Here is a 13,083-nt window from a genome sequence, read left to right as displayed (position 1 = left end):
TAACTAAGTACTTCTTTATTATTATACTGTATTATAAGGCTTTTAATAGTAATATTATTAAAGAAGGCTTTATAATAGTGAGGGATTAGGTTATATAGGATTTTTATTATTACTTTTATAAATTAGGTAATAGAGTTAGTAGCGCCTTATAGTAAAGTATATATATATAGTAATCTAATTAGTATAATAAATATTATAAAGTTTTAGCTCTTTATATTTAGTAAGATTTAGTTATACCTTAAGAAGAAGTTAAGTAGAGAGAGAAGTTAATATATAGTAAAATCTTTTAAAAACTTATTTTTTACTAGAGGTAAGGCTATATCTTAAAGTATAACTCTATTAATCTAAGTAGCTAAATTAATTAAGTATATTTTCCTATTTTTTTTTCTTATAAGGAAAAAGGGGTTTTAGTATAATATATAATTTTCTTTTAGAATACTCTTCTATAAGTAGTTTTTAAGTATCTAAATAACTTTAACTTTAAGTACCTTTAGGATTAATATACTTTAAGTTTATTATACTTTATATAGAATAGTTTAAATAAACTATAGTAGGGCTACTAATAAGTAGATAGATCTATAATAGGGGAATTCTTATATTATAGCTATCTCTCTATTCTTTTAGACTTATATAAGTAGGACTTTCTCTTAATTAGTTAAGTATAGTATAATACTAAGTAGTTTATTTAGTTATTCTTAAGTAAGGTACTCTCTTATTAGAATATTAGAGAACTTAAGTATAATTAAGTTTATAAAAGGGTTTTTAGTATATATTTTAAGCTTTTCTTAAACCTTAGCTTATACTTTAAACTTCTATTTAAGGTCTCCTTTTAGGATAGTACTATTTAATAGTATATTATTAATAGGGTAGATCTTCTTATCTTTAGTCTTATATATAGTATTAACTTTAACTATATTAAGAGGGTTCTAACCTCTATCTAAAACTTTATAGAGGAGTATTATTTTTACCTTTATAATAGCTTTACTTAGAAGGTTTTTACTTTATTAAGAGTAATAGAAAACTTAAACTTTTTTTTAGGTAAGTTTAATACTTTATTTATTATTAGATTTAGAAATAGCTATTAGTTTATAGACTTTAGTTAGTAAGAGTTATTTTAGAAGCTTAAAGCTAGACTTAAACTTAATAAGAGCTATTTTATATAGAACTTTTTCTTAGTATTTATTTTATTTAGATCTATTTATAAAGCTAAGATAATAAGTAGTATATTAAGCTTTTTAGACTATCTAAGAGGCCTTAATAGTATCTACTATAGTAAAGTCTTTATATAAAAAAGCTTTATAATAGAGTATAGTATATTCTATAGTTTTAAACTATATAGTAATATTATTTTAAGGAAATAAAATATTTATTAAGTTATAACTCTATTAACTTAAAAGCTATTTATAAGACTTCTTTAGCTTATTAAAGAATATAGTGTTATTTAGTATTTTTACTATATTTAGGATCCTCTTAGTTATAGCTAATATATTAAGGCTAGCTTTATATACCTCCTCTATTTATAATAAGGTTTTTTTCTTTTTTAGACTTATTTTAGATCTATAATAGTTTATTAATATCTTTTAGTTCTTATAAGTATAGTTTAAGCTATAGTTCTTAAGTTTAGTAAGTTTAGTAGTTATAGAAGTAACTTTAGGAGTAATAGCTTACTAGATTAATATCTTAAGAATTTATTAGAAGAACTTACTCTTATAATTAAAGGTACTTTTAATTTTATCTCTATCTTTAAATTTAGTTTATACTACTATATCTAAAAATAACTACTTAATATTAAGTATTTAAATATCTTCTTAGCTATTAATCTTATAATCCTCCTCTATAATAGGATTTAAGGCTTTATTTATTCTTAATTCTAATAAGCTAGCTATTATACTAAGTATAGTAGTAATAGCTTTTAGTTTCCCTCCTCTTTAGGAATATAGTAGGAGCTTTAAATCTTATTAAATATATTTAGGTTAAGGATAATATAGGGAAAGAGGGCTATAAACTAGTTAGTAAAGAAATTAAGGGTATACTTTAATAAGTATTAGGTAGTATAGTAATAAAAATTACTATTAATCTATCTATTTATATAGCTAAGCTCTATTTTAGTATAATAAATAAAAAAGCTACTAAAGATTAAGCTTTTTGAGGTCTTATTAAATAGGCTAATAAAGAAATTTATATTAAGTATATAGTAGCTATTAATATATATATCCTCTATAATAGTACTTATAAACTATAGTTTTAATATAATATTTATAAAACTTTTAATTATAACTAAGGTTAGTATAATTCTACTTTAAAGTCTATTAAGGTTAATATAGTCTTTAGATATAATATTTATTATAGAGCTAATATTAATAATTTCTAACTATTCCTTAGCTAAATAATATCTAATTTAAATAGCTACTTAAAAGTGAGGTATAATAAAGTTATATATAGTAACTATATACTCTCTATTAGAGTAGGGTATAACTTTAGGTTAGGGTTATTAGGAGTTTTTTATAGTTAAGACCTTAATATTAGTTAGTCTAAAGCCTTATAGCGTTAATATATCTACTATATTTATATTAATATAGTAGCTTCCTCTAATAAGTTATAGCTTTTCTATTAATATATTAGTACTACTTTTTATAGATCTAAAATTACTATTCTTAAGTTACTATAAGTTAATTTTATATTCCTTATCCTATTTCCTTATAAGTTCTCTAATACTTACTTCTTAGCTTTTAACTTATATATAAGTATTAGCTAAAGCTAGGTTAGTAGTAACTATATTACTACTATATATTTAGTTTTAATATTACTTTATATATACTATTATATATTAAAACTTAAGCTATTTATATTTTAGCTAGTTATCTAAGAGAAACTATTCTAATAGAGTAATATTATCTATTTACTTTTTGCTATAAAAGGCTATAGCTTAAGAATAAATTTCTTTTAAGTCTAAAAAGAGGGTTATTTAGTATAACTTCTTAGTCTCCTTATAGTGAGTAGGTCTTTATAGCTAAGGTTATAAAGGGATTTATATAATTATTTTATTTTTAACTACTTCTTTAACTTAGGTATTTCTTATAAGTATAACGCTTTATTAAGTTGAGATTTAGTCTATAAAATAAACCTTTCTTACTAAGGAGTTACTATATAGAGTATATTAGAAGTTATTATTCTTTATTCTAGTAATAATATTAACCTCTACTAGCTTTTTATCTCTTATATAGTTAATATTAACTATATAGCTATATATATACTTAATATTAATATAATTAATAGTAGTTATTAATACTTATTATTTAGCCTCTTCTTATTCTCTCTAGGCTTTATCTATTATAACTATAGCCTCTTAATAATAGATAGATAATTTTAAGCTAGTTACTTACTTTAAGTAGTATTTATTATAAAATTACTTTACTACTATTTTTAGCTAGAAGTATATTTTACTTTAGAGGATATAAGCCTAAATAGTTACTAAGTTAGGTATTAAGTTCTTCTATTTTTTATTAATAATACTATCCTAAATAATATTATAATTAGTATAAAAGCTAATATACTATCCCTTTAAGTAGTATACTACTTTAGTGTTCTTTAACTTATCTATAATATTATATTTAGCTATATAGTATCTATTTATTTTATAGGAGTAGTAACCTTTAATCTTAGGTATATTATATTATATTTAGTTTATAGTAGTTAAGTTTATAAATTAGCTAACCTCTTTTTGCTATTTATAACTCCTTTATATTATAAATATTTAGTTTATATCTATAATATAACTATTTTATATTAATTTAAGCTACTAGTTAATATTTATACTTAGCTTTTAAACGCTAGCTATAAGTACCCTTACTTATTCTTTAGTATTTTTATTATTAAGAGATATTTAGTATATCTATTCTTAAAAGGTAGTAACTTTATCTAAGTCTACTACTTTTAAGTTACTATATTACTACTAAATATAGGTAACTTATATAAGCTAATTAATAAGTTTAATAAGACTAGTAATTAAGAGAGGAGTAGTTACTTTTATAGCCTTCCTTCTACTAATATATATATAAGAGGTCTCTCTAGCTACTTATTTAATAATTATATACTTAATATTTAGCTAAAACTTCTAGAGTAGGTTTATAATATTATAAGAGAGAGCTTTTATAGTAGCCTTAATAGCTCCTTTTAGTAGGTACCTATAAATAAAGTAAATAAGATCTTAATCTTAATACTTTAGGAGTTCCTTTATAGTAGCTTTATAGTATAAGCTTTTAATATAATTAAAGAGGGCTATAATATTAATAGTATTTATTTTAGAGAGGGGGGGCTTATTTTTAATTACTTAAAGCTTTTTATTAAGGTCTTAATAGAAGCTTTTATTTATAATATTATATTAGTTAATAAGGGTAGCTTTAGTAACTTCCTAATTATTAAGGTTTTTAATTAGTAATTTAATACCTTACTTTAAATCCTTAAGATTATAAAGATAGACCTTTATTAACTTATCTTTATTAGTCTAATAGGCTTTATAAGACTAAGAATTATAAATTTTAATAAAATCTATAATATTATTACTTATAAATATAAGAGTATTTTTATTTAGGAAGAGATTTATTATAATTAGTATAAGATATTAAAGGTATAACTTTATTAGTTACTTAATAATTCTTATTAACTAGTTTATAGAAATAAGATAAGTATTACTAATAGGAGCTATAAGTTACTATTAGACTTTATAAGTATTATTACTTAAAGTATAATAGGGATTAATACTAAGGGCTTATTCTTTACTTCTATTAGCTTTAGTATAGAAGTAAGTATTATTAGTAGTATAATTAACTTTAGTGAAGTTAATATTAATAACTTAAGTTTATAAACTAGAGGGGCTATTAAGTAAACTATCTTTAGAAACTAGAGTTATTTTAGTTTAATCTTAGATATTCTTAAATACTTTAGCTTAGATATTAAATATATTAGTAGACTTATCTTTAATAGTAAGGTTATAAGGAGTTAAGATATTTTTATATAATATCTTTTTAGTAGTTTTAAGTTATATTTTAGCTATAGTAGTTATTAATAATTAAGATAGTGAATATATAGGTTATTATTTTAAGTAATTAAAGGTATTAGTCTTTTTAATTTTAAGTATTATTATTATTTTTTCTAAAAATATAATAAAAGAAAAAAGAGAAAAGAATATAATTAGGTAGGTAGGTACTATACCTCTACTTCTACTAGTTTTAAGCCTAATTAGCTATATTATTTTAAGCCTCTATAGTTAACTTTATATTCCTTCTTTTAAACTTTTATTAATTAATCTATTAGGGGTTATATAAACTACTAATAGCTTTATAGTAGATTTATTTTATTCTTTTATAGTAAATTTATTAGTTCTTAGGAGCTATTTTATTTAAATATTATAAGGTTTTATATTCTTATTAGTTTAGAAGGTTTATTAAGTAGATTTAATTTAGCCTTAATAGCTTATAATATTAAAAAGTAGTAAAAGTGAAAATAAATAAAAATTTAATACTCTTTATTATATAAGTTATAATATTTTTAAAGTCTTTTTTAAAGTCTTTTTATATTTTTATATTCTTATTATTAGAGTTATACTTAGTTATTATATTTCTCTATTTATTATATATTAAGTTTATAAATAATTATTTAATTCCTATTAATATATTATATTTCTTAGTATTATATAGCTAGTAATAATAGTTATAGTTATTATATATATTATATTAATCTATTTATTTAATATAAGAGTAAGCTTTTCTCTAATACCTCCTATAAATATCTAAAAGAAAAAAAAATCTACCTCTAAGTACTATTAAAATAGTTATAAGCTTAATAGCTAAAAATTATATAATATAGTAGTATATATATACTTAAAAGTATATAAAGCTACTATAGCTATATAACTCTATAGTTTTAAAGTTTATAATCTTAAAAAAAAAAAAAAAAGAACTTCTTATTTATTTTATAGATCTAAAATAAAAAGAATAGGATTAAAAGCTTAAAAATCTACTAAAAAATAAGTAAATTCTACTTCTAATCTATAAGGATTAGTAATAATATCTAAGCTAACTTCTCACCTCTTAAAAGGGGCTAGTAATCTAACCTCTAAATGCTGAAAACGCTGAAAAATCTAGTGGGCCTACTAAACCCCGTTCTAATACTCTGGTATTATCCGCTACAATTTGATTCCTTATTATCTATATCCACTTGTTCTGTTACTAATGTCCACTTTATGAGACTAATATCTCTTACTTTGCAAGCTGGACACTAGAACGACAAAGCTATTGCCTTTCCTGGCACCAGATTAACACTGATTCTGCTATCGCTCTTGCTACCCTGCTTAAGTCTGCTAGGGGCAACTCGGAAGACACGAGTCTGAGGCTCAGTAGCTTTGGAAACGGCAACAGCCTCAAGGAGTTTACCATCCTCCCAACTAAGCATCTGAATCTCTACAGCGCCACGAGCTCTTAGACCTCGAACGCTCCCTTGCTTTTCCCACTCGGGGAGTAAAGTGGGGATGATGTCAATGATAGTGTTGCCGCTACCGGTCCTGTCATCGTCCTGGCTCTGAAGCAACATTTCTGCCACTGCGGCAGCGAAACCAAAGTTGCCGTCGATCTGAAACGGAGGATGGCTCGTTAACATGCTGTTGAGTAACAAGCCTCCCATCATCTTCTGGATGCCTGCGTGAGCACCGTCGACGTCGCGTAGGCGCGCATACTGGCATAGAATCCATGCTAGACTCCACGAAGTATGGCCGCCACCTCCTGCGAGACGGCGTTGCAGAGTCACCTTGGCCGCATCGTGGAGCTTCGGGGTGTTGAGGGTGTTGCCCGGGAACAGCCCCCAAAGGTGAGATATATGCCTGTGGCCTGGCTCTGCTTCTTCAACGTCGTCCTTCCACTCCATGACCTGGCCATGCTTGCCGATTTGCGGGGTTGGCAGCTTTGCAAGGACCTTCTCGAACTCAGTGGTGTCCTCGCCAAGCAGCTTACCAGCCTCGACGACCGCCCGGAAGAGCTCCGTAAGGATCTGTCCGTCCCATGCGGGGCCAGCAGCAATGGATGCAACCGTCTTGGTCCCAAGTATGTAGTAGCTGTTCTCTGCCGAGGAGCTGGGGCTGGTGATGAGATTGCCGTCGCGCTCGATCAGGAAGTCCTGGAAGAACAGTGCAGACCCGGCCATCAGCGGGTACACCCTGCGGAGAAAGTCTTTATCACGACCGAAGCGGTAATGTTCCCACAGGTGTATCATGAACCAGGCGCCTGAAAGCGTCCAGTAGGTGCACTGCACACCATCATCCTGGGGTGCAGTGTCGGCCCAGATGTCGGTGTTGTGGTGCATAACCCAACCACGACAGCCGTACATTGTCTTTGCCGTCTCGACGCCACGCTCGGCGGTCCGCTCGAGGAAGCGGAACAGGACGTCGTGCGTTTCGGCTAGGTTTGCGACCTCGGCAGGCCAGTAGTTCATCTGGATATTGATGTTGATCGTGTATTTGGAACCCCATACCGGCATATGGTCGCGGTTCCAGATGCCCTGTAGATTTGCGGGCAGGCCTGAAAGCGAGCAGCTGATGAGGAGATATCGCCCAAAGTGGAACAGTAGCTGGGCTAGCCCGTTGTCTACTGCGCCCTGCTTGACGGCCTGGATGCGCTGGTCGATAGGGACTGCGGTTTTATCGCCGCTACCGGGAAGATGGAGCTCGACCCTGTCGTAGAAAGCCGAGAACCTCTTGACGTGTGCTGACTTCAGGTCATCCCAGGATTTCACTGCAGCGGATGCAAGCCGGTCTTGGACAGCTTCACCGGCGTTGGGATTGCGGAAGGTGGTTTCGCCCGAGACGAGGACGATGACTCGGCCCTTGGCGTTGACGACAACATTGTAGCCCGTGTTATCAACCTGGACCTCGCCATTGCCGAGATCGGCAACGATGCGGACGCCCATGGCGAACTCGACGGCCCCTTTTGATCCCATGGAGCCGGTGATCATGTGCCCGCCATCAATTTCTTCGAGGCTGTCGTAGCGTTGGTTGAGCCGACGATCCCATTCCGGGTGATCGCCACGGTTGAGATCGATTTGGAAAGAATACTCGCCTTCCGACCTGACGCTAATGGCGATGACCTCGTCGACAGTGCTCGAGAAAACCTGCCGCTCGTAGTGTGCACCACCAAAGTCGTACAAAACCGAGGATATTCCTGTGCGGAGGTCAAGCTCGCGACGGTAGTTTTGCGGAGAGCGGTTCAGGTCGCGACTGAAGCTGTTCTCGAAATTGACTATGCCAGAGACGCGAACCTCGTCGCCGGGGGGGTCTTGGCCGTGACCGAATGTGAGAAAGACGTCGCCCAAGGGCTCATAGTGACGCAGTGACCGAGGCCGGGCGGTCTGGGTCTTCCTAATGAGCTGCTCTGCCTCGCGTATACGGTTTTGGTCAATGAGTTCGCGGACTTTGGGCAGAGCATCGCGGGCAGCCGGATTCAAACGGTTTTGAGGGCCTCCATACCAGACCGAGTCCTCGTTGATCCATAGACGTTCAACATCGGTGGTGCCACGTACCATGGCACCCAGCCGTCCATTGCCGATTGGCGTGGCATCATCCCAAAGGTTAGCCGGCTTGTCATAGAAGAGCGTGTGCTCTGCCATTGCTTTAATTGTGGGAATAGCGATGTTAGCGGAAGTAGCTGAGGTACAAGGTACGCATTTACAGCCGTGTCAGCTTGATCACAAATTGAATGTATCAGGCCAAGGTAGACCAAAGAGTCACGAGATAAGCGGGAAATCAGAAGAAGATATCTCGCAACTCATGCCACCGTATAGTACGTGCTTGATGGAGGATGGACCTTGGTGCCAATCAGTTGTCGCTCCTCGGGATCCCTTCCTCCAAATGCGCGTTGGTGGAGCGAGCATATCCCACGGCCATGTACACATCGCCTACGCGCCATTGATCGCCACTAGAACATGAGGGGAAGAGCAAAAGTGTAACCAGCTATGAAAAATATCCGTCGGCAATTTGCAAAGGTGGAGTTGGTGTTACAAAGTGCCCTTGTAGGAGCGCTGCGATGATCCCAGATAAAATGCCGACGGCTTGCCAGTTCAGTCGAACCGGGGGGCGTGGAGAACGCGGGGAAGAAGTGGGGGAGAAGCGTGACTACGGCACGCAGAGGAACATCCTTGGACGATATCTCCGTGATCGCCATGTCTTGTCGCTCTGTTACAAGGCCAAACCCGTTGATCCATTATTCCACCGGTACAGCGACAGCGCTCTTCGACGCGCTTTGCTTTCTTCCACGCTAGATGTTCCCGCGCTTCGCACGCTGTACAAAGTAGAACGCAGGACTTTGCGGAAATGTTTCTGCAAGCATGGTGGTTTAATCAACACCTGAGAGATCATGATCGATTAAGTGGAGAATCTCACCTGGAACTCAGTGCTAAGTGTAACCACGCAGACCTCATGGGCACGAATGATAATCTCGCAAGCCCTCTCAACAGACTCGTTAAGACCGATTTGAGGCATGCGATCGGCAAACAAGAGCAATATGAAACTGCCGTGCAGAAGGTAGATTCCAAAGAGGTATGGCATGAAGGAAAGCTCCGGGTCGCATGCTAAGATGCGTGAGACAGCATCGGACGCAGCTATAGCGTGAGAAGCGCACTTCATGAATCCCACAGAGGGTATCCAGCCATCCTTGTTATCTAACATAGAAACGGCGTCCCATTTCCCATGTAACAGAACATGCAGAACGTTAATGATGAAAGTACTGTATGCCGTCACAAGCTGTGCCTGTGCATGGTGACGTTGGGTTGTCGTTGATCTCTGGTGTTGATTTGCGCATGTGGTGTCGTTATCGTGACGATGATTCGTGGCGTCATTAACATTGCTTTGAGAATGAGAGCTGTTTGAGACATGTTGCTCTTCGTCATTGGGAGCAAAACCTGTTGAGTTTGGGGTGCGGACCTGGCTCGCTGGGATCCCGGCATTATCGAGGGCGTCAACTTCGTACCGAACCGCCAGATCAACAATGCTCTGTGCACATTCAGCCATGACCTGTTCCACCATGAGATAAGCCGGGTCTCCTTCGATGTTACAGCCAGGGCCTTCGTGTGTCTGGTTGTCTTGGATGACGCCGTTTGTTGAAGTGCTCTTCGACTGGTGTAGATTACCAAATCGTGGGTGATTTTTCCGGCGGTGTAGTTGAATGATGTCGCCCAGGATTGCCATCAAGGGTAAAAAATACTCAAAGAAGCCAATGCCAACGACGCGAGTCGGAGCACCAAAACTGCGTACCAGATGGTGTTGTTCCTGTTGCGTGCCATTGACGGCTTCCGGGTCGTGATTCGTGGTAATGGGACTCTTTGGAAGCGACGATGACTCCCAAGCCTTATCTGGCATAGGTGCGTATAGTTGACACTCGTCGTCTAGAATACGTAGAGGAGAGTTGAAGGAGAGTGCCAGGTGTCGATCAAGGCAAAACATTAACCAGAAAGCCCGCCTGCGCTCTTCTTGAATTTCCGCAATTGACAGTCCTGTGCGTACAGCCTCGCAAGAGCGGCAAGCGCATGTCGAGCTCGTTCTTCCTCCGGTACATATGGAGTATTCCGTTGACGACATGTTTTTTTGTGTTGCGTCTTCTCGGTTGAGTCTCATTTTATGCGATAAACTTAGTGCTTTGTTCCACCATCGGAAACAATCCGCTTTGAAGTCTCCACCAGAAACAACAATGGTAATGAGAACAAACGTGAGCACATCATCTACTGAAGGGGCCGGGGGTGGCTCCGAAGCCATAGATGACGGTCGCTCATGTTCGTACATATTCGCATTATCGAAGTCATCAGGTATCATAGCAGCCTTTGTAGAAAGCTTCAAGCCCTTTATAAGCAGCCCCTCTGTACGAGACACGTTAGTTCTAATGTTTTCGGTTGCGATTTTAAGACCATTGAGATTGAGTGAGTGAGGGTACAGGAGGGTTTACCAGTCGCCCTATGCCAGAAATCAGGATCTCGATCCTGAATCAGAGCCATCATCAACCTCCTCAACTCTTCACAGACTCGTGACTTCTGTCCAGGAAGAAGAAAGAGCGAGCTCTCGGCAGTTTGAGCGCTGACCCACAGCATCGTGATCAGCAATGCTGGAGTAGACCTTCTGGGGTTAGCGGAACGGAGTAGAGATTCCTTTCTCACAATATGGGCCAGAACATAAGGCGAGGAACATCGGAATAGCGACCCGCCAGGCTCGACAAAGTAGAGGTCCAGTAGCTCGCATGCAAGTTTGGCGTCGATGATGCCTTGTAGCATGGGAATGATGGGCTCGAGGCATTTGAAGCGACATGCCCGGTTTCCGTTCACTTCTGGCTCTCGTAATGTTGTTCTTGCTGCTGAAGCAGCACCTAACATTCCGCCACTTCTGCTTCCGTATCCTTCATCCGTCTGTGTATTAAGCAGCGAATCTACTGTGACTGAGTGCGTTGTGTTCTCTGATTGTGGGGCTTCATCATGACAGTGGCTACCAATAGACGATACGGCACCATGCAAGTGCGAACCTGGTATCTCTGCAGTGACACTTGACATGGATATGGTCGAAATTTCGAGGTCAGCAGAAGATTCCAGATGGTCTGGATTCCCGGTATACGTTGAACCGACTGCTGCTGACGTTGTCGTATCTACCATCAACTCCGATGCTCTGTTAGAGGAGGATGCGATATGGTTGCCCATAGCTAGATTTGGAGGGGAAGGTTTAAAATGACCATTGCCGCTACTCGCGGTACTGGTATGATGAGTGGAAGCTAGGTCGTCATAGTTGATACCACGTTGGGATGTTGTTTGGGATACTGAGCCTTCTTGTCCATATTGCTCCTGCTGATGACGATGATATGGCGGTCGGTGCTGCGAGGATATGCCTTGCCCCGAGTCTAGATGGGCCCCCGATGAGTCGCTTTCGCCATAGTGGATCTCGTCATCTTGTTCTTGTCTTGGGCTAGATCTCCAAAATCGCTCTGGGGTCTTCTCAGAGGCCGGCTTGCGACCTCGCCTACGCATGCTCCGAGCGTAGTAACAACTCTGCTCATATTCTGCAAGACCACAAGAAACATTCAATTAGCAGCAATGAATTGAGGCTTTGAGAGCTTGCGGTCCAATGCGTCAACAATATTAAGTGAGACAGAAGCCGCAGTTTCCATTCATACCTGGCATCACCAAATTTGATGAGACTTTTCAACTGCTTACCTTGACAACGACGACTTTACAATACACTGTTGCGTTAGTTTCCTGATTCTCCATCGGTGCTTTCTGGCCATGTTCAAGAATACGAAGACCACATACCATGGTTGAAGGCCATCACAACGAACCCGCAAAGCACTGCATCGGTCGCAAGCGCGCCTGGTCCTTTTACGAGTGCCTGCAAAAGGTCCAACTAGAGGTATTGACCCGTCGGCGTTGTTCTCTGCATCCATATTTCCGAAATGCCGGGATTGTACGATATGGGGTTTCGCTTTGTGTGGTCTTCATACATCTATCTAGTGTTGGTAGAGAGGCGAAAATTACCAACGGAAAAGGTTATTACCCGTGGGGTAATAAGGGCTGAAGTTTCCAGCAGTGATGCATGATCATTGTTCGCATCGCCTATCCAACCGCTATCGGCCAGCTTGAGATTGTGCCGCCCCACTCAGACATTGTCTGCGACGTCTGGCAGGTCATTTGATGAAGAGTCTGGCACCACCCGATATGAGGGGTTGCTTTCGGTAATCCACAATAATGTACCGAGGTTCTCAACCTGCACGTAGTAGATGCTGACGGGGAAGGTCCATGCGCAAATAATCAAGGAAGTGATGTTCGGGATATTGGCATGCGATGTGCTAGTGGTTGATAAATGCCGGTAGCCGCAGCTAGTGCTGAATATGTACCCAACCTAAAGTCCAAAGCTTTAGTAGCCGAAGATCGCCAACCTCGACATAGTTCTCCGCACGAAGTCCGGGGAAAGGCGGAGGTTCGTGCGGGGCAAAGGCACAGTTTATTGAACCGCCGGTAAAAAGGGGAACACCCTTGTCGGTCTATTGGGAAAGTTCAAACTGAATTTCGACT

General features: G+C 37.1%; 2 protein-coding genes across 2 annotated transcripts; both read right to left on the bottom strand.

The window, feature by feature from the left end:
- Positions 1–6,276: 6,276 nt before the first annotated feature.
- Positions 6,277–8,652, bottom strand: GCG54_00010180 (Alpha-L-fucosidase 2; the record flags this gene model as incomplete). The annotated part of the gene is made up of 1 exon (XM_045410111.1): positions 6,277–8,652. One exon carries the CDS (start codon positions 8,650–8,652, stop codon positions 6,277–6,279), a length of 2,376 nt encoding a protein of 791 aa, XP_045260278.1.
- Positions 8,653–9,220: 568 nt separating this feature from the next.
- GCG54_00010179 (Xylanolytic transcriptional activator xlnR) lies at positions 9,221–11,400 on the bottom strand (the record flags this gene model as incomplete). The annotated part of the gene is made up of 3 exons (XM_045410110.1): positions 9,221–9,388; positions 9,425–10,893; positions 10,980–11,400. 3 exons carry the CDS (start codon positions 11,398–11,400, stop codon positions 9,221–9,223), a joined length of 2,058 nt encoding a protein of 685 aa, XP_045260277.1.
- Positions 11,401–13,083: the final 1,683 nt, after the last annotated feature.

This window comes from Colletotrichum gloeosporioides (assembly GCF_011800055.1).
Source record: "Colletotrichum gloeosporioides strain Lc1 chromosome Unknown consensus_70, whole genome shotgun sequence".
In the NCBI taxonomy this organism is placed as follows: Eukaryota; Fungi; Ascomycota; class Sordariomycetes; order Glomerellales; family Glomerellaceae; genus Colletotrichum; species Colletotrichum gloeosporioides.
Note: the sequence above shows the minus strand (reverse complement) of the source record. Positions and strands in the feature narration are given on the sequence as shown.